Below are 19373 nucleotides of genomic sequence, written 5' to 3'. Positions count from 1 at the left end.
GCTTTGGCATAAGAAGCCACTCTGTATCTTCAGGGGCGATCCATTTCCTGGAGCTGCTGTACGTAACCTTCGCTTGCAGTGTTGCTAAGCTGGATCAAATCCCACTTCCTGGGTGCTTTCCACAGTCGGAGCAGAAACAGTGACAGGAGAGGTTAGATGGCATCCTCTGTCAGGACTTTATTCGGACCGACACCTGGGAGACGGTACGTGAGAGGTTCAGGTGGGAGGATGCAGTTACCACCCCAGCCGTCCGTCCGTGAGCGCAGACAGACTGCGGGCAGCAACCCCCCCACCCCCAACCAGACGAGCCTGGTCTGGGAATCTGTTAGCTTCAGCCTCAGCCAGCCAGGAAGGAGGGTAGGGTGTCAGTTTTCAGACAGCATATAAACTGAAAAACCACCTTATATTTTACATTAAAAATCACGCTTAAATAGTTTAACTTGTCCCCAGAGGAGTAAAGTGTGTTCAGGGACGATTGCCCGTACTGTTTACGTCCACGAAACAGTCTCATAGGTAACTGTGTGGGATGCTCCGTGTCGTTAGACCACTTTTTAATCAGTTTGTAGCAAATTACGATTACCTGGTTTATAATACAAAATACATCCTACGCTCCGTGTCGTTAGACCACTTTTTAATCAGTTTGTAGCAAATTACGACTACCTGGTTTATAATACAAAATACATCCTAGAGATTCAGCCCCCTCGGCTTTCAATATTTCCCAGCAAGACTGGATCAAGCTTTCGAGGGGAGGGCAAAGCACAGAGAACCCAGGCTTGACCTTCTTAAGATGGGAGTGGTTCCCAAACCTCTGCTCACTGGACCTGGGACCCTTATGTGAGCCCGGGCCTCACCCCCAGCTGATTACATCACGGGGCAGAGAGGGTGGTGAGACACAAACAGGTATTTTTTTGAAGCTCGCCGGGAGTTTCCAATGTGGAGACTCGCTTGAGAACCACGTGACGGCATCAGGGCTTCGCCACCCAGTGAAGAGATGGGCGTTGACATTTAATACTGGGAGGAATTTACCGTCAACGTCTGGTTCACCATCCACAAAATATGGTGGGTAAACTGTTCCCCTTTTCATTCAGTGTTCATTCAGACTCCATGCCTCTAGTACCAGTTCCTTCCTGTTTTTCAATGTAGAATCAGGAGTTGAGGGAGAAATAAACTATAGAGTGTGATTCCAGTCAAGCTACAGGAGGGCTGCAATTGGTAGAATTTTAACCTATAGTCTCACCTGAAACTGCTTACCCCTCCCTCCCAAAACACAGCCACTCACCACAGTTAACTGTCCGTTTTTATCTTTATAGATTTGTTCTTCCAGTCCAGTGTCAAAAACTATGGTGCCTTCTTTTCCAGGACCGATATAAAACTGTAAACTTAAAATACACAAAGTGATGAATTACCGACATACTCTCTAATTTTTTTCTCCCTCAGCTTTTGGTCTGCAAAAGACATTCCCCCATGAAGCTTACTAGTTTCCAGGTCAGATTCCTGTCTTATTCCAGAGGTTTAGTGCATATCTGAGTAAGCGGAACATAATCGTTTCTGCAGCTGGGGCGGCTGCCTGGAGTTACTCTCAGATCAGCTTAGCACGTTCAGTTGCACAGGCGTCAACAGCAGAGGTGTGGCTGTCACCTCTGGCCCCGAGGTCCCCCTGTCACTGGGTTCCCTTAAGGTGAACGAGTGATCACTGACTGCATTTCTCTGGAGCTAATGTCATGGGGGTGAGGAGGGAAGAAAGTCCTTTGTCAGCCAGAGCAAGGGCACCCCACCCCTTGCTGGTAGGCAGGGCTTGTATTTCGGAGAGGGAGAGGCAGGGGTGAGACAATGAACATATTGGCATTTTCCTCGATCTGCTCATAACGAACATTTAACACCGGGTGACTTCCCGAGCTACAGAAGAAGCCACCTACCTTCCTTGAACAACATTTACAATGTTCTCCTTCTTAACCAGCATGGCGAGCTTAGTCACCGCTTCAAATATGTGTTCGCACTGCAAGACGGCATCTCCCTGAGGCGGCAAGGAGAGGCGCGGTGGTTTCAGTGGGAGCAGTTTAAAAGGAAAAAAAAAAGACTCTTCTACAACTGAGGTTTCCCGGAGGCAGGTAAATACGTTGGCAGCGTCTGCCTCATTTGGCCCCCAGCACCTCGGGGGCCATCAGTTACCTTTTGCTTGTTGTCTTCTGGCGAAACGTGAATGACGAAGATTCCGTCGCTGAGGCTGCTGGTAGAGACACCTGAAGACAGATCCAAAGTTAGGGGCCAGGAACTGGACAGCTGGACGTTCGTACAGAGGACAGAGGCCCGCCCGGGCGCTCCCAGCCCCACGCCTTCCCCTCCCAGCCCCACACCTTCCCCTCCCAGCTGGGCCGAGGATGGAGGGCACACCCAGCAGTCAGTGTCTGGGCTGCAAGGCTCTGTGCTTTTGAATAAGCAACAGGTCACCGTTAAAGGTGACTGACAGCTGCCCGACCTGGATGCTGGGCGTAGGTACCGTGGGCATTTACGTCAGAATACGAGGCACAGGGCTTTGTGGGCGCCCTTGGCTCAGGCCTTCCAGGGAAGGGCCGCTTCACCGCCGGTGCGCCCAGGAGCTCAGTCAACCCCGTGAGTTGTCTTAGGACCGTCTGCTTCTTACCCTTGAGCGTTGAGTACTCTATTTTCTGCTTGATTTTGGCCAGTTCCACCACGTATGCCGCTTTCTGAGTGAGAATGAGTTGCCGCTGCCGGGTCTTGAAGCCTTTCCTGTCGTATTTAATGACCGGGATACCGTACTGCAAGGAGGTTACCATCACTATGCCGGGAAGCTTGCCTCACAGGGGACGGGGCACAGCGCCGAGCTCCCCGTTACTCAGACTTCCCCAGCGCCGCTCCCAGCACCCCAACAGCGAGGGGCTCAGACAGACTGCAGCGGTGGCTCTTCTCCCCTGAGAACCCTGGCTCTGCCTGTGGCGTTGCCCTTCTCAGGAGTTCAAGGCCATGGCCACCTCCCTCTTGGGGCTGCTCTGAGCAGCCAGCAGGGATGAAGCCGCTGGTGGTGGTCAAGCTCTCACCGCCAGAGGGTGATCCAGCCCAGTCACAGGTGTCCTCCGGGGACCAAAGTGACAGCCGCCACTGGAGCCAAGGTCACCAGCTGTTGCATGCCAGGCAGCCGCCGCCGCGCACTTCGCACCATCGGCTCCTCCACCCTCCCCGTTCACAGGAGGACAGAGGCACCACGAGCCCAAGTAACCCGCCCAGGATCGCACAGCTAAGTTGCCAAGCCCACGTCGGCGCCCAGGCAACTCTGCCACGCCGCTTCCAGCAGGGAATGTTTCATGATTGAGTTTATGGCTGCATTTCACTCGATTTCATAGAAAACCAGTTGCTAGAGTGACAGATGAAGACCTTAAGAACAGCAACTGGTACCCAGAAGTCACGCGGTCCCCATAATCTTAACACCCGAAGCATCACAGCTGGGAGGCTGGCCCACCCAGGCTCGACACAGCGCACCGCTGCATTTAAACTGGGGCTCTACGTACCCTTCTTGTCAAAAGCAGACCCTGTCTCTGGCCAGGATACACACTTCCTTACCTGGATTTTCTCACTGCCGATGAGCTGAAGCACTTTGGGATTAATGTCTCCTTCATCTAGGGAGGCAACCAGAACACAGCCAGTCATCGTGACATACCACCCCCGGGCAGAAGCCACTGGCATCTGCTAGTTTCGGGACCCTGTGTGACCAAGACCTCAACCTGGGAAGCAGCTGTCGGGAAACGCTACAGGTCAACCATCTTTCTTTGACTTTGGTCAAAAAAGGGGAAGTAAGGATGTAGACGGAAGACTGGACTCACCTATCCGACTGTGGGCAAAGGGCTGGTTTAAGCTTTCTGCATATCCTTCTTTCTTTCCCCTGAATATGTCACTGGTCACCACCTTTTGCTGCATCTGGTAATTCATAATTACAAAATGGGAGTCATGAGGTTCTTTGGGACGGACGCCAAGAGGTCCACATTAGTGCTTGCTTTCCTTCTGAGTGGACGTCAGAACACATTCCTGGCTTCGGCCAAAATGCTCTAAAATTACAGTGGTAGAGACTGGACTGACACTTAGGCTTGTCTCTACCTGTACCGGCTGCCCAGAAGCGGCATTTTCAGAGTTTCAGAGAGCAGTTTCTTCTAGGTCAGAGGTCCCGTGCAGCCCACGGGCCAAACCCAGTACAGTTTGTAAGTCAGGTTTTTTGGAGCGCAGCCAAGCCATCCACCTACAGGTTGTGTCCCGGCGCCCCGCGTGCTACAACGGCAGAGTCCCTGCGGCGGCGTGGTGTGGCCCACAAAGCCCACGATATGACCCTGTAGCTCTTTACAGAACAAGTCTGCAGACGAACATAAACAAAACCAGACCTCCGGCAGAGAAGGCGCCCTGCGTGCTCTGCAGCCCAGAGGCCATTCCAAGGGTGTTCCCATGGTAACATCGCAAGTGAGGCTACTTCTAACAGCTGTCAGTTAACGAGGGCTCTGTGCTAAGTGGTCTGCATGCGTTTAATCCTCAATGAGTATAACGTAAGGGCCTCCTGTGACCCTTGACTTACAGGTGAAATGATGGGCAGGGCTGGCACCCCCCTGCCCCCACCATCCCGCCACCTGCCCACACACCGCGTCCCTACCAGGGCTTTCCTCTCGGCCGTGATCCCGCGGCAGTACTTCCGAACCAGGTTCCTCATGCACATCTTCCTGAGCAGCTCCGATGCCTGTGTGGAGAGTACACAGTTCTTACCCACCTGCCTGCCTCGCCTTGCCCGCTCCCGTCGTGGGCTGCAGCCACCACAACAGAAGCGTCGGAAGCACAGCTGAATTCAGTTTGATTTAAAGTACAGGGTTAATACTCTCTGGTCTTGTGTTCACTTTCTGCTACCGCTAAACTAGTGGTCCTTAAACTGGGATGAGTCTGAGTCACCAGGAACTGGCCAGGAGGTCTCTAGGGATGCTGACCCAGTGGGCCCGGGTTGGGACCCAACCTTACAGCAGCCCCTTCTCTGCGCTCCAAACACAGAGGGTCCTCGGAGCATCTTTTAAGAAACACTGTTCTGGGCAGCAGTCCCTAAACCCATCTGAAAGGCCACCTCAGGGAAAGGAACCATTCAGAAGTGCTCTGCATAAACAGACCGCCAGTGGCGTTGTAATTCCAGAGAGGATGTTACGAATTCTGAGGAGTTAAACCCCTTGGGCACCACCCTCACAAGGAACTGCTTTGTTTGCGGAGGCAGCAAAAGAAATACACAAATTCAGGTCCATCGGTGCCCGAGTCCCTTGCAGCACGAGTCCCGGCGCCCTCCTCACATTTTCCAGGATGCCAGGAGGCCTCAGCCAGCTCTTGTCCAAGACGTTCTTTGGGACGTGATACTGAAGGTTCAGGATGTAATTCTTCCGCACGAACACGATGAACTCCTCGTTGTCGGGACAGAGGGGCTTGTTGCGATTGATGAATCCCGTTAGGAACCTACGCAGGAGAGAGTTTTGCTCGTTTTCTGGCCCATTTCACCACTGAGACTTGTGTTCTCTGCCCACTTGTTTGATTCAGTGGAGGCTGAAACGGTCTATGGGGCTGATTGCCCCATAGGGCCATGGGCCTGATCTGCCCCAAAGAGGTGTTTTATTTCACTCACACTATTTTGTGTCTTGTTTTGTTTTTTGAGTAACTTGAATTTGTTGCCAACAACAACAACAACAAAAATTGGGAGGTATTACATCCAAGCCAGATCTCTACCATTCCTTAAAAATAATCAAAAGATCTGGCAACGCTGGTCTGGACTTTCTCCATGGCAGCAGTCAGCTAAAGTTGGAGAAGTGACTGCCCCTCTGAGGTGGATTGAGCTTTCCAGTTTGCCACAATCCCCACCCTGCCATATTGTCTTATCCCAGCTCATGGAACTCACTGTACCTGCCTGGCATCAGAAGGCATTTGACACCCCCAATGTTCACAGCAGCATTATTTACAATAGCCAAGACATGGAAGCAACCTAAATGTCCATCAACAGATGACTGGATAAAGTTGTTGTGGTCTATATATATATGATGGAATACTACTCAGCCATAAAAAGAATAAAATAATACCATTTGCAGCAACATGGATGGATCTCGAGATTATTATACTAAGAGAAAGACAAATATCATGTGATATCACTTATATGTGGAATTAAAAAGAAAATGACACAAATGAACTTACTTACAAAATAGAAGGAGACTCAGACATAGAAAGTAAATTTATGGTTACCCAAGGGGAAAGGAGTGAGGATAAACTGGGAGTCTGGAATTAGCAGATACAAATGACTATATACAGAACAGATAAACAACAGGTAGTATGTATAATGAAAAAGAGTATGTATGCATATGTGTAACTGGATCACCGTGCTGTACACCAGGAACTAACACAACATTGTAAATAGACTGTACTTCAATTTAAAAAAAGAGGAAGGGCACAGAACGGAATTCCTAAGGGTTGACGTCCTGAAGGGAAGGTTACCTTCTGCACAAAGCTGGACCTCAGCCAAGCCCCCGACCACCCCCCCCCCCCCCGCAGCACAGCACATTTAGAGACCTCTCCCCGCTAGCGTACCCGACTGAACTTACTTTCTTACAATCCGCACAGCCCACCTTCTCCTTTGGGCCTCCTTCCGAGCCAGGACGCCACGCCAGAGGGCTTCAAGTTTAACGGCTGAAAGAATTCACTGCTGGCATTAGAAGGTGAGCGCAATCGTGTTGAAACACCAGAGCCTTTTCCGGCATTCTTCATCCACTCCACACACACACACACGCGCGCGCGCGCGCGGATGCCACCGAGCGCTCCGCTCGCCCCTGAGATGGGAAGTGGATGAGAGTCATCAGTTTCCACCTGGAGGTACCCAGGTGGGCAGCTGAGCCCGGCGACAGAGGCACAGACGGGGCCGGGCAGCACCAGGGAAGCCCCGAAGTTACGCAACGGGGTCAGTTCCCCGAGGTCTTTTTGAGGGACAGGATTGGCCCTTGATGGCAGATTAGTCTCACCCCTGTGTTCCCTCTGTCTCACCCCATGTTTATCTAGTTCTCTGCGCTAAAAAATGATACATGCAGCAACAAGGGCGGACCTGGAGATCGTCTTACTAACTGAGCCAGAAAGAGAAAGAAAAATACCATATGATATCACTTGTATGTGGAATCAAAAAAAAAAAAATGTAAGAAAGAAAACAAAACTTACGGCTACCAGAGTGGAGGAAGGGGGTGGGCAGGGATAAATTGGGGGTTCAGGATTTGCAGATACACACTACAATGTATAAAATAACAAGGTCCCACTGTGCACCCCGTAATAGCCTGTAAGGAAAAAGAATATAAAAAGGAATATATATATATATATATATATACACATATATAAATGAATCACTGCTGGACACCAGAAATTAATACAATAGTGTATATGGACTATAATTCAAATTTTTAAAATGGGGATACATCAGTGGAGACACAAAAATTAGGTTTCTGGCCTGTTCCTCAATTAAAAAAAATTTTTTTTGTTTTCTAATTTTTAAATGCTTTTCAGATTTTTTTTTCAGTTATTTATGATATTCAGAATGCTTTTCTTTTATTCCCCATGGCAACACTGTTTATTACAGAAACAAACAACTGTGAACAACCCCAGTGTCCATCAGTGGAACAGCTCAGTTGTGTATACTCAGCGCACAGGGGTCAGCAAACTGCAGCCCTCAGGCCAGTCGCCCGTTTTTGTAGATAAAGTTTTATTGCAACCGAGCTGTGCCCGTTCATCTACATCTTGCCTAGAGCTAACTTCACGCCCCAACAGCGGAGCTGAGTAGCTGTGCCAGACTGTCTGACCCTTTAAGAAAGTTTGCCACCCCCTGCGAATGGTGGAAACCATGCAGCTGTGACAATGAGTAACAATCCACATACATCTCCTGGCTGAATTTCCAAAACAAAAATGTCACAAAAGACAAACATGCACAGTATAATTCTATGGATTTCAAAACATGCCAGCCTACAAATATATTCAGTGAGGCATCCATAGATGGTAAAATTTAAAAAAAAAACAAAAACAAGGAAATGATAAACGCACAGTTCAGAGGAGTGGTGTATGTGAGGGGTGGCAGGGGCTGAGAAGTCACTGGGGAGGGACAGCGGGCAGGGGCTCTGCTGTTAGTCACCTTTAAAAAAATTATCCTTTCACATGCATATATTGTGGATCAAATAGAACATGTCTGTGGGACAAATGAGGCTGTAGTGTTATCTCTGATCAGCAGAGTAAAAATGTGATGAGGTCCTGGAACCGGACCCCATGGCTGCCTCGAACCCTGGTTCCAAGGCTGGGCAGGGGGAGAGGATGCTCAAAGGGTCCTGTGCCCCCAGGTCCAAGGCCAGCAGGGGATTCCCGCTCACTTCTTACCTGCTCGTCTTTTTCTCACATATGCTTTCCTTTCTCGGCAGCCTTTGTACGTGGCTTGGATTCTCGCAACTTAAAATGAAACAAAAGTTTTGGTGAAATACCTTCCCATTGTGCAATTCTGTAGTTGTGACCTTCCCAAGGGATGTCAGCCGTGGCCCTGGGGGTGTGCAGGGGAGGGGTGACACAGGAAGCCACGGGATGTGACGGGCAGAAATCAGAGCGGGCAGGTTCCATTCAGCCTGGCTTCCAGGGCTGACCAGTAACTGGAGCTGCCTTCCCTTGCTCCCTCTTGCCTTCCCCCAGGGAAGGAACAGAGCCACCATTCAGAGGGCTCGCTGGTCCCTGGTTCTGTGCTTGGCATTGTATTGCATCTTTACCCCACCGCCCGGCCAGCACGTTTTACAAAGCGGATCGCAGACCCAGGCGGTGAAGACTGGCTGGGCACGAAGCAACCACGCAACTGCTAAGCAGGAGCATGAGCGCAGGGCTGAGGACCACACACACACCCACCCTGTAGCTGCTCTGTTCTCCATGTGCCTCCTCCACACAGTGATGGGGGCCCACCACAGGCTAAGCTCCTCCAGGGTCCTGCACATCCCCTGGGAGCTGGGTAGAAATGCTGACTCAGGGCCCCCCGTGTTCAGCGCCCACCCATGAGCCAGATCCTGGTGACTGCTAGCTGCTGCCAGAGGGGTCAAAAGCTGAGACCGCCAAGCACAGTGGTTATGAGCTTCAGCCCTGAAGCCAGGCTGACACAGGCTCAAACCCCAGCTCTGCTGCTTCCGAGCTGTGTGGCCTTCAGCCAGTTACCAACATCTCTGGGCCTTAGCATCCCCACATGTATACCATGAGATCATGAGTGCAAAGGCCTCAGAAGCCACCTGGCACACAGCAAGCGCTCAGATTACTCAAGCAGAGCTGGTCTCAACAGGCCAGTTGAGAGCTCGGTGGGGGAAGAAGCCTCTGTGCCCCCGTAGTTTTGATTCTTGATTTTTTACACTTTCCTCCCATCTAACTTTTCTCATTTACCATTCACAACACACATCCTGGCTGTGGGCTTTGCAGCTCCACCTTCCAACATCAGAGACTTATACAAATGAAGCTTTTAAAAACCTTCATTTAAATGAAAGATGAACTTTGCGGGTTTAGGTCCTGATGCAGCACAAGAGAGTTGGATCCAAATTAGAAATGGGGCAGAACTGCAGTGTTTAAGGTTCCACGAGCATCCATGACAGCCCTCCAAATACCCACGAAGGCATAAATTCCCCTGTATTTTATAATCCTGTATCTTGTTCTGGCTTTCCAAAGCAAGTGCTTCCCTTTTTTTTTTTTATTTTTTTTTTTTACTGGGGATTGAACCCAGGACCTTGTACATGCTAAGCACACACTTTACCACTGATGCTTCCAACGTTATGTCAAACACCCATGTTTAAAATGCTTCCTAAGCTAAGCTTGTTCATTTCACATTCTAATGAAATCAGGGCAGAAAAACAAACAAACAAAAACGTACCTAATTGGTGTTTACTAAATTCAAAGGCATCTTCAGTAGCAAACAGAGTTCTGGGAAAGCGAATGAATATTTTGGTTCTAGAAGTGGAAAAAAAAAGTCTTAATTATTAACTGATCAGTTACCATCTGTAGTGGGTGGGATAGTGTCCCCTCCCCCGCCCCACCACCAAATTCACGTCCACTTAGATCCTCAGAATTAGGGTCTTTGCAGACATAACGAAGGTAAGGATTGAGATGGAATCATACTGAATTAGGGTGGACCCTACATCCCATGAGAGTGTTCCTGTAAGAAAGAGAAAAAGACACACAGGGGAGAAGACCACAGGGAGACGGAGGCAGTGACTGCAATGATGCTACCACAAGCTAAGGGATGTCAGGAGCCACTAGAAGCTGGAAGAAGCAAGGAAGGATCTTCCCAGAGATACTTCTCGGGGAGCATAGCCCTACTAGACACCTAGATTTTGGCCTCCCAGCCTCCAGAACCGTGAGAAAATAAATTCCCATTGTTTTAAACCAGCCGTTCTGTGGTTAATTCGTTATGCAGTCCTGGGAAATAAATACTCCATCTTAAACCAAAGTTACTTCCCTGGGCTTTAAAAAGTGAGGATAAAGAATATGGGTCTACGTTTAAGAGAAGATCCCATCAACCAGCAAAAATAAACTATAAATATTGATCTCATATTGCTTGTCCCAGCCTTTGAGGGAAACTTCCAAGGGCAGCCACTGGGGGGCAGCAGCGCATCGCTCCGCGTGAACCCACTTTCTCATCTAAGATTACGGACGGGGGACAGATACACCCCTGACACTATTTCCAGGTAGATGGTGTCAGAAGTGAGTTTAATTGTGGGACACCCAGCTGGTGTCCGAAGTGTGATGGAGTGTTCTGAGTGTGAGTGAAGTGTTGAGAGTGGAGGAGACACACAGAAAATTTTCTTTACAGAGCTGCATTGAAATTGAGCGGACAGAAGTATCTGCTAATAAATTTATGTAAACTCCTGAAGAATGACTCTCCAGGCTCAAGATGGACACGGACTGATGCTCAAAACATTCTGACAGCAGTTTCCCTGCCACTTACCTCCCGAGTTTATACTCCTCGGGTTTGTAGCCAATGTACTTGATCAGCCGCTCTACACCCTCTGCTGGAGGCCCGTGCCAGCGCGGCCAGGTGTCTGGGCACAAGGACTTGTACCTAGGGAGAGCAGACGCACGCCTAGAAAGCCGCAGACCTTACACTAGCTCCCCTGGAGGTCGGCCGCGCTCCGCTGGGCATGCCAGCCACTCATCACACCAACTTCCTGGAATGTAACAACATACACTCGACAAGAAAGAAAAAAGAGAAACTGTTCCAATAGGGGGTGACGTTTGACCTTATCTTCATAGAACAGTAACGTCACCAGACACTCTACCCAAGAAACTCAGTTCCACGCCTAGGTATATACGCAACAGACATGAAAACACATCCATGCAAAAGCTTATACGTGAACATTCAGAGCATCATTATTTATAACAGACAAAAGGTGGAAGCCACCCAAACGTCCATCAGCGGGCAAGTGAATGTATAAACAAATGTGTTCCAGCATGGGAAGAAAAGGTACCACGCTTGGTGAGTGAGGAGAGATTCTTTAAGGGTAATTCTGGACCCAGCGTTGACTTAAAAACCCGATTCAGTATACAATGCTGAATATGTGGTTTTTCTCATATGTGGTTACAATAAATATAACCATGATGTCTGTACTATAATAGAAAAAGTGAATGCGGAATTCAGAAGTGCCTGTGGACCAAGGCAACTGAAGACGCTGGCCCGGAACCACACCGCTTGTGTTGGAGCCCAGCTCAGGGGCTGGACAAGCCACTTCACCTCCTCACTTTACAGTGTGAATGATGACAGGACCCCCTTGTGGGGTGGTCACGAGGTTGAAATGAGATCATTTGGTGGAGAGTGTCTGGCACAGTCCGAGACTTCAAAAAAATGTTAGCTACAGATTTCTTAGTGTGCTGCTTCCCTTTAAGATTGTTACATGGTTTGTATTATTTCAAAATCAATTTTTAAACTGTTAGGAGAACAATTTTCCTGGAACTGTATACTTTATGAGCAGATCCATTAAGGGCATTGCAATGAACTGAATGTTTGTGTCCTTCTCTTCCAAAATTCACATGTAGAAAAATCCTAACCCCTGATGGTATTAGGAGGCGGGGCCTTTGGGAGGTGATTAGGTCAGGAGGGTGGAGCCCTTGTGGTTGGGATCAGTGCCCTTACAAGAGCCCCCAGGGAGCTCCTGTGCCTTCTTTCCACCATGAGAGGGTGTGATCAGAAGACAGCAGCGTGCCACCCAGAAGAGGGCTCTCATCAGAACCTGACTGTGCTGGCCTCCTGATCGCAGATTTCCAGCCTCCAAGACTGTGAAGAATAAACTTCCGTTGTTAATAATGGTGCTGCGTTACAGCAGCCTGAACTAAGACAGGCGTTCGGTGTCACTTGTTCCTCCCTGAGTACCCGCCTCTGTCTTTCCACACACACAAGGGCACAGACGCATGCCAACCCCAGGGAACGCAGTACGGCCTCAGGCCCTGCTCCCACCTGTGTGGTCCACACCCATCACTAGCACATAGCATCAAGGCTGTCTACACAGGAGTGGGAAGATGCCTTAAATGCCTGCAGGTGACGGGACTAGTAACTTCTATCCTTTTCAACTCTGGAAGCAGTGCCCTGTAGGCTGCACACATTCAGTCATCTCTAGCCCACTCCCAGGGACCTTTCCTGTCTCCCCTCTGGGCCACGGGCCTGCATCCATTCCAGCCTTCTAGCTGGTCCTCAGGCTGCCCAGTTGCCACCTCCAGGCTCTCCTGCCTGGGTGGCTGCCCCCAAATACCCTCTCGGCTCCCTTCCTCACTTGGAGAGGCGCTCCCAGATCATTGTTTCCCCAACCCAGATTCATTCTCCTTCAAGGAATGTACCCCCACCTGACCTCCTGTATCTCCTTGTTACTGCCAGCCTCCCTCACTAGAAAGTAAACCCCATGCAGGCAGGGACGGGGTCCGTCCTGGTCTCTGCTGTCACCCAGCACCTCAGACGGTGCTGGTACACAGCAAGTGCTCACTAGGATTCACAGAAAGAACACACAAGCCCCCGAGAGCGGCAGAGTAGAAAAAAGATGTATGAAGTTCAAAAACCTGCAGCGAGATGGGAACCTCAAGTGTGTGTGTATTTGGAGGGTGCGGTGGGCAGTGGCTGCTACTTCCTGCCATCCTCACCTGAGGTCAGATTCAGAAAAACGGATGAGAAGCGTGAATGAGTGACAGCTAGCTGATAAGCAAAAATGGTATGTAAAGGAGGGTCCCCCTACTCCCTCCCCCTCAAAACTTGGCAAATAGCCTGGCCATTCCTCAGTTAGACGCTGAGTTATCCTCTGACCCAGTAATCTACTCTGAGGTGTGTGCCCAAAGACGTGAACACATACAGACCCACTAAAACTTGAACCTGACTGTTCCCTGCAGCGCAGGTCATAACAGCCAAATAATGGAAACAACCCAAACGGCCATCAACAGAGGAGCGGATACACAACACGCCGTATAACCACGCAATGGACGGACTGTTAATCAACCCCATGGCTGATTATCAGCGATTTGATAGTTTAACTTAACATTAGGCTTCTTTTGAAATACAACCTTACAGTTATAGAAAGCACGTGCATGGTGGCGGGGAGATGGTTGTATTTCAAAAGCTGCTTACCCGGAGCACTGCCCACGCCTGCCCCCTGGTGGCAGGTCTGTGCACTGCGCCTTGCAAGCTTCCTGGGTTCCAAGAAGTAGCAGGCTCAGTGAAAGGAAGGGTAAACTGAGTCAATTTCTTGTTCTCTGAAACGTCAGTGTTTATCACCGTCAGAGCTACAGCAGTTAAAAACCAAACTGAGTCCCCCGGGGGACGGCCTTTTATTCATCGCCACACCCAGAGCCTCGCACTCGCTGCACTGGCTTCAGATCAGCAGAACAAACTCTACCTCTGCAAGAAATGCTCGTACTTCCGTCGGTACGCAAAGCCGGCCCGCCTCACCCTCAGGTGCTCCATCAGCCCCAGGTACTTGACCTGATGCCGTATGAGGAAGTCGTCGAACTTGCCTTGGGAAACACAGAAGGAAGAGTGATGGTAAAGGACCCTGTTTCAACCGAGGCGGACCAGAGGCTGCAAGCTGACGATCTCTGGACCAGATGGCCACAGACGTGTTTCTTAGGTCCTAGTGGTGTGTCTTTTAATGGGGGGATTTTACTGGAAAATCTGTATTTCTGGTTTCTCTCGAAAAACTATGAGATCTGGCCATTCTGGGCCTAGAGTCCACATGGCAACAACTGGCCGGAAGGGAGGAGTATTGCCCTTTTAGACAAGGTGCGCCCTCTCCCGTTCGCCACAGTCCCCTCCATTCCCTATTGCCTTACACCCAGGCTGTTATACTCTTTGCTCTTCCTGCCTGGCTTCTGTCAGCCTTTGACTGTATGACTTTGTTATGAGACCATGGCACATGCTTAGAAAACACCCAAGTCACAGACCGTCTTGGAAGACTGCTCACTAATCTGTTACTTAAAACAGAGGACAAGGAGCAAGCCTGTGGTGGGTTTTAGGATTTTAACCCACTGCCATCTTGGTTTCCCTCCCACCCTCAATTCCCTGAGCTCAGGGTTCAGAACGATTCACAACTCACTGGGTTCCTTCCTCTCGTTGGGCTTGATGCAACGGATGTAAGAAGGTTCCTTAGAGATGAGAATTTCCAGAAGGCTGCTCAGACTGTTTTTAAACTGCGTCCCCACCTGCAGGGAGAGAGAATGAGCTACGCAGATGGTGCTGCTCCCCATTAATACAGAGAAGACTGGACTCTGGCCCTTCAGACCCAAACTCTTGACAGACTGACTCTTCTACTTGTTCACCTCTCATGAACTGTTTTGCCCAAACAGAGAAGGCTTTGGATGGCCGGGCCTGAGAAGCCCAGGCTCAGTCCGGTTAAGCCAAGGTTGCCCAAACATCTTTCCAGGATGCTTCTCTCACTCAGTGAATATGCAGTGAGCACCTCATAGGAGCCAACATCGCCGCTGAGCCAGTCACCCTCCACCACCTTCCTGTTTCCTTGTCATCAAGTTTCCTTTATGACACTCGTGCTACTGTAACTTCTTTATTTGATGGTATCTTCCTGTACCATCCCCACTAGCTTGTAAGGCCCGTGAGGGCAGGAACCCTGTTTTGTTATTGCTAGATTCCCCTGTGCCCAGCACAGTGCCTGACACACAGCAGGTGCTCAGTGAATGTCTGCAGATGAACACACTGGTGTCTAACTTTGAAAAGTATATATTTAGTAGAACCTGTTAGAGGATGATACTTCCAGAAAAAGGAGAGGACGGCTGAAAAAGTACACGTAACTAAAGCCACTGCCCCCCCCCCCCCCGGGTGATTTTTGCCACCTTTCCAATTTCACACAGGCACTTCCCGACTCACTGTTGGCGGCCTTCTCCGGTTTTCTAGCTCAGCCACCAGGAAGCATTCCTTCAGGATTCGGTTTTTGGACCTGCACAACACCTGTAGGAAAAGAGCAATGAGCACATTTGCTGCTTCAGAAATCACTAAGAGGGTCTCTGGGAACATTAACCTAAGGGCACACGACGGACCGGAGCCACCTGCCTTGGGAGCACTTGAAGAAGAAGAGGGGAAAAACACAACCAAATGCGGAGGGAAATGTTCAGATACAGACAGCCCCCGACTTACAACGATGTGGCTTTACCATGGTGTGAGAGTGATACGCATTCAGTAGGAACCACGCTTCGAATGTTGGGTTTTGACCTCTTCCTGGGCCAGCAAAGCAGGCCTCTTAGCCACTCAGTCATGAGGGCGATCCACCGCGACACTCACTACCATTCTGTTTTTCACTTTTGGTAGGGTATTCAATTACACAAGATACTCCACACTTTCCTATAAAATAGGCTTTGTGTTAGGTGCCCAGCTCTAGGTTAATGTAAGTTCCCTGAGCATCTTTAAGTTGGGCTAGGCTAAGCTCTGATGTTCAGTAGGTTAAGTGTAGTCAATGCATATTCAATGTATGATATTTTCAATTTACGATGGGTTTATTGGGACGTAACCTGTTGTAAGTTGAGGAATATCTGTACTGTATCCACTGTCTACGTGGGGAAGCCATCTGATGATTTTTCCCCTGACAAGTGAAGCAATAAGTGTTCCAGTCCAGCCCAGCTTCTACAGGATAAACCAGCTTTTTAAGAATGATCTCCAAGATCTGGTGTTAGGTCAAAAAAAGCAAGATGCAGGACCACATGCATAGGGTGTTATTATTGTGTGAAGAGAAAAGAAAATGGGACACACACACACACACACACACACACACATACATCCTGGTCTGTACCAGCCCTGGGAGGATACACAACAACAGCTGCTGGTTAGAGCAGCTGGCTCTCAGGAGAGGGACTTGGTGACATAAGAACACCAGCTTTTGTATCCTCTGCGTTTTCCTCCTGTGCTTATATTTTCAAAATAATCTACGTTTTAAAAAAAACGTAATTTGACACTAAAATCTTTTTCCTTATATCCATACACTAGAGGATTATTCAGCCTTAAAAAGGAAGGAAATTCAGACACACGCAGCAACATGGATGAGCCCTGAGGACAACACGCTAAGTGAAATAAACCAAAAGACACAAAAAAGACAAACACTGTGTAATTCCACCTATGTAAGTACCCAGAGTACTGAAATTCATATAGAAAGTAGAATGGTGGCTGCCGGGGGCTGGGGGGCAGGGAAATAAGGGCGTTAGGGTTTAATGGGGACAGAGTCTCAGTTTTGCAAGATGAAAAGAGTTCTGGAGGTGGACTGTGCAAATACTCAAGGGGAGGTACTTGACACGACTGAACTGTACGCTTACAAATGACCGACATGGAAAACTTTGTTATGTATGTCTATCTTGCCACAATGAAAAAAAAATCTTAAATGGGGAGGAGGTAATTAGGGTTTTTTTTATTTATTTGTTTATTTATTGAGGAGTCACTGGGGACTGAACCCAGGACCTCGTGCATGCTAAGCAAGCGCTCTACCACTTGAGCTGTACCCTCCCTCCAGCCCCGAGTGGGTCTGCTGAGTCAAGGGTTCATACAGATGATCTTAAATGTCTGTTCCAGCCGTGACAAGCTGGAGTTCTCACATAACGCATCGAAGAGAAGAATCCAGGCCAAACCTACCCCCAAATCAGTGACATGGGGTGACTGTCTTATAACCATCAGAGATACATATAGTTAAGTTTCAGACTTACTTCTTTCAGATGTCTGTAGAGGAGATCATTGTTTTTTTCCAAGAATCCTGTAAAACATGGAATAAAAAATTTCTCAATCAATGGCTTTGCCTAAATGCACGACTCCATTGCAACTGATAGCAGAAGGAAATCCTAAAAAATAGCCTCTGAGGATGAGATCAGAGTTCCTCAGCCTCGGCAGTGCTGACATCTGGGGCTGGGCCATTCCCTGCGGGGGAGGGCAGTCCTGCTCATTGTAAGGGTGCTTAGCAGCATCCCTGGTCTCCACCCACCATATGCGAGTGGTACCCTTCTCAGCTGTGACAACCAAATATGTCTCTAGACATTGCCAGATGTCCCTGGGGGGTAACCCCACCCCTAGTTGAGAATCAAGTCCTCAGAACTGATTTTATGGCTTACACCCTACTTTCTAAACCCCGAAGAGCTGTCACAGGCATGGAGAGCCTTTACGTATTGTGCATGTGTCCTAGGAAAGAATGACGCAGATAAGGAAAGATGTTGAAACAACGGGGAGGGAGCTGAGTTCCAAGGGTGGCCAGGTGAGACGATGTAGATGGTTGAGAAAAGCACCGCCACTACTGAGACAAATCAAACAAGCAGCAGGGCTGGTGGTACCTGATGGCATCTTTGCACAAAGGAAGATACGTCATTTCCATTTCTTTCCTTTTAAAACTTGGCTTATAAATGCTCGCTTAAAACCGAGTCAGTTGATAAATAAATCAGCAGCTAAATAGCATTACAAAGTTAAAACCAGCTAAAGAAGTCAAGCATCAAGGGAAAAAAAAAGATACGCATCAAAAAAGCCGAAGATGCAACTGTCCTTTTTAGAGGACAATTTGGAGTTATAAAGGCTACCATTTTTATTGTAGCAGAACATACATAACATAAAATTTACCATTTTAATTACTTAGTCTCCTTTTAACTTATTTTTTTAAAATGGAGGTACTGGGGATCGAACCCAGGACCTTGTGCATACTAAGTATGTGCTCTACCACTGAGCTATACTCTCCCCTCTAGTTTAACTGTTTTTAAGTTTACAGCTCAGTGGCATTAAGTGAGCTCACACTGTTGTGCGGCCATCAGCACTATCCATGCCCAGAACTCTTTTCATTTTCCCCAGGGGAAACTCTGTGCCCGTGAACCACGGATTCCCCATCTCCTGTTCCCTGAAGCCCCTGATAACCACTCTTCTACTTTGTCTCTATGACTTTGACTACACACCTCAAGTAGGTGAAGTCCTACTACTGTATTAGTCCTTTTGTGTCTGGCTTATTTCACGTAGCATAATGTCTTCAAGGTCCATCCACGTCGTAGCAGGTGTCAAAATCCCCTGCCCTTTTTTAAGCCTGCATAACATTCCGTTGTATGTATGAGCACATTTTGTTTATCCATTCATCCACTGATAGACACTTGGTGGCTTCCACCTTTTGGTTTTTGTGAATAATGCTCCTATGTACATAGGTGTACAAATGCCTGTTTGTGTTCCTACCTCCAGTTCTTTTGGGTACATATCCAGAAGTGGTCAAAACTAACTTCTGATAGACCCTTTATCGTAGCAATGCCATGGGAACTTACCGTGTGTGTATAATGTGCACAAACCGGCCAAGCGAAATAGACAAAGACGTCAAACACAGCCGTGTTTACTAGAGACAGAGTTGGAAACAACTGGAGTCCATCAAACAGATGACAGGGCAGCCCCATGGGGAGTGCCTGGAGATTTCCGTATGAAACGAGGTGGAGTCTGTTTGCTGCTATGGGGAGCGAATGCAGGTCTGGAGGCAAGAGGTCTGGGTCTGACCTCCAGCTCCGCCACTTACTAGCGGTGTGACCTTGGGCAAGTTCCTTAACTTCTCTGAGCTCAGCGCCTCATAGATTAAAAGTAGGGTGGGCGGGTAACAGTGCTACTCACCTCACAGGGTTGTGTGAGGTTTAAAGGAGCAACAGAGGTGAAGCATTCGGGACTGCCTGGCCCAGAGTAACTGCTCAATGAATCCAAACGACCGCCGATACCCGTTAAATGAAAAGTGCAAAAGAGAGAACACAGAATAGCAATCTGTGTTATGCAGATGTGTATGTGTTGTTCAGATGTGTGTGTGTGTGTGTGTGTGTGTGTGTGTATGAACTTTGAAAACATTACGCCAGACACAAAAGCCCAC

At 48.8% G+C, this 19373-nt stretch overlaps 1 protein-coding gene across 2 annotated transcripts in view; it reads right to left on the bottom strand.

Moving 5' to 3' along the window:
* Window positions 1-983: 983 nt before the first annotated feature.
* MYO1H (myosin IH) overlaps window positions 984-19373 on the bottom strand; it is a 34740-nt gene continuing 16350 nt past the window's right edge. Inside the window, exons 15-30 of one of the 2 annotated variants that reach the window (XM_064481144.1) lie at window positions 17218-17264; window positions 15401-15481; window positions 14616-14721; window positions 13920-14037; window positions 10997-11110; window positions 9923-9999; window positions 8413-8481; window positions 6612-6696; window positions 5322-5481; window positions 4649-4732; window positions 3837-3930; window positions 3577-3632; window positions 2642-2777; window positions 2170-2240; window positions 1917-2014; window positions 984-1379 (exon numbers count right to left, since the gene is read on the bottom strand). In XM_064481144.1, coding sequence (XP_064337214.1) covers window positions 1226-1379; window positions 1917-2014; window positions 2170-2240; window positions 2642-2777; window positions 3577-3632; window positions 3837-3930; window positions 4649-4732; window positions 5322-5481; window positions 6612-6696; window positions 8413-8481; window positions 9923-9999; window positions 10997-11110; window positions 13920-14037; window positions 14616-14721; window positions 15401-15481; window positions 17218-17264 — 1550 coding nt within the window. In that variant the 3' untranslated portion in view covers window positions 984-1225. Of the gene's footprint in view, window positions 1380-1916; window positions 2015-2169; window positions 2241-2641; window positions 2778-3576; window positions 3633-3827; window positions 3931-4648; window positions 4733-5321; window positions 5482-6611; window positions 6697-8412; window positions 8482-9922; window positions 10000-10996; window positions 11111-13919; window positions 14038-14615; window positions 14722-15400; window positions 15482-17217; window positions 17265-19373 lie in introns of both variants that reach the window. The other variant, XM_064481145.1, reaches the window with a different exon arrangement.

This window comes from Camelus dromedarius, chromosome 31, assembly GCF_036321535.1.
Source record: "Camelus dromedarius isolate mCamDro1 chromosome 31, mCamDro1.pat, whole genome shotgun sequence".
Taxonomy (NCBI): Eukaryota; Metazoa; Chordata; class Mammalia; order Artiodactyla; family Camelidae; genus Camelus; species Camelus dromedarius.
The sequence above is the reverse complement of the archived record's forward strand: the minus strand, read 5'-3'. Positions and strand labels throughout refer to the sequence as shown.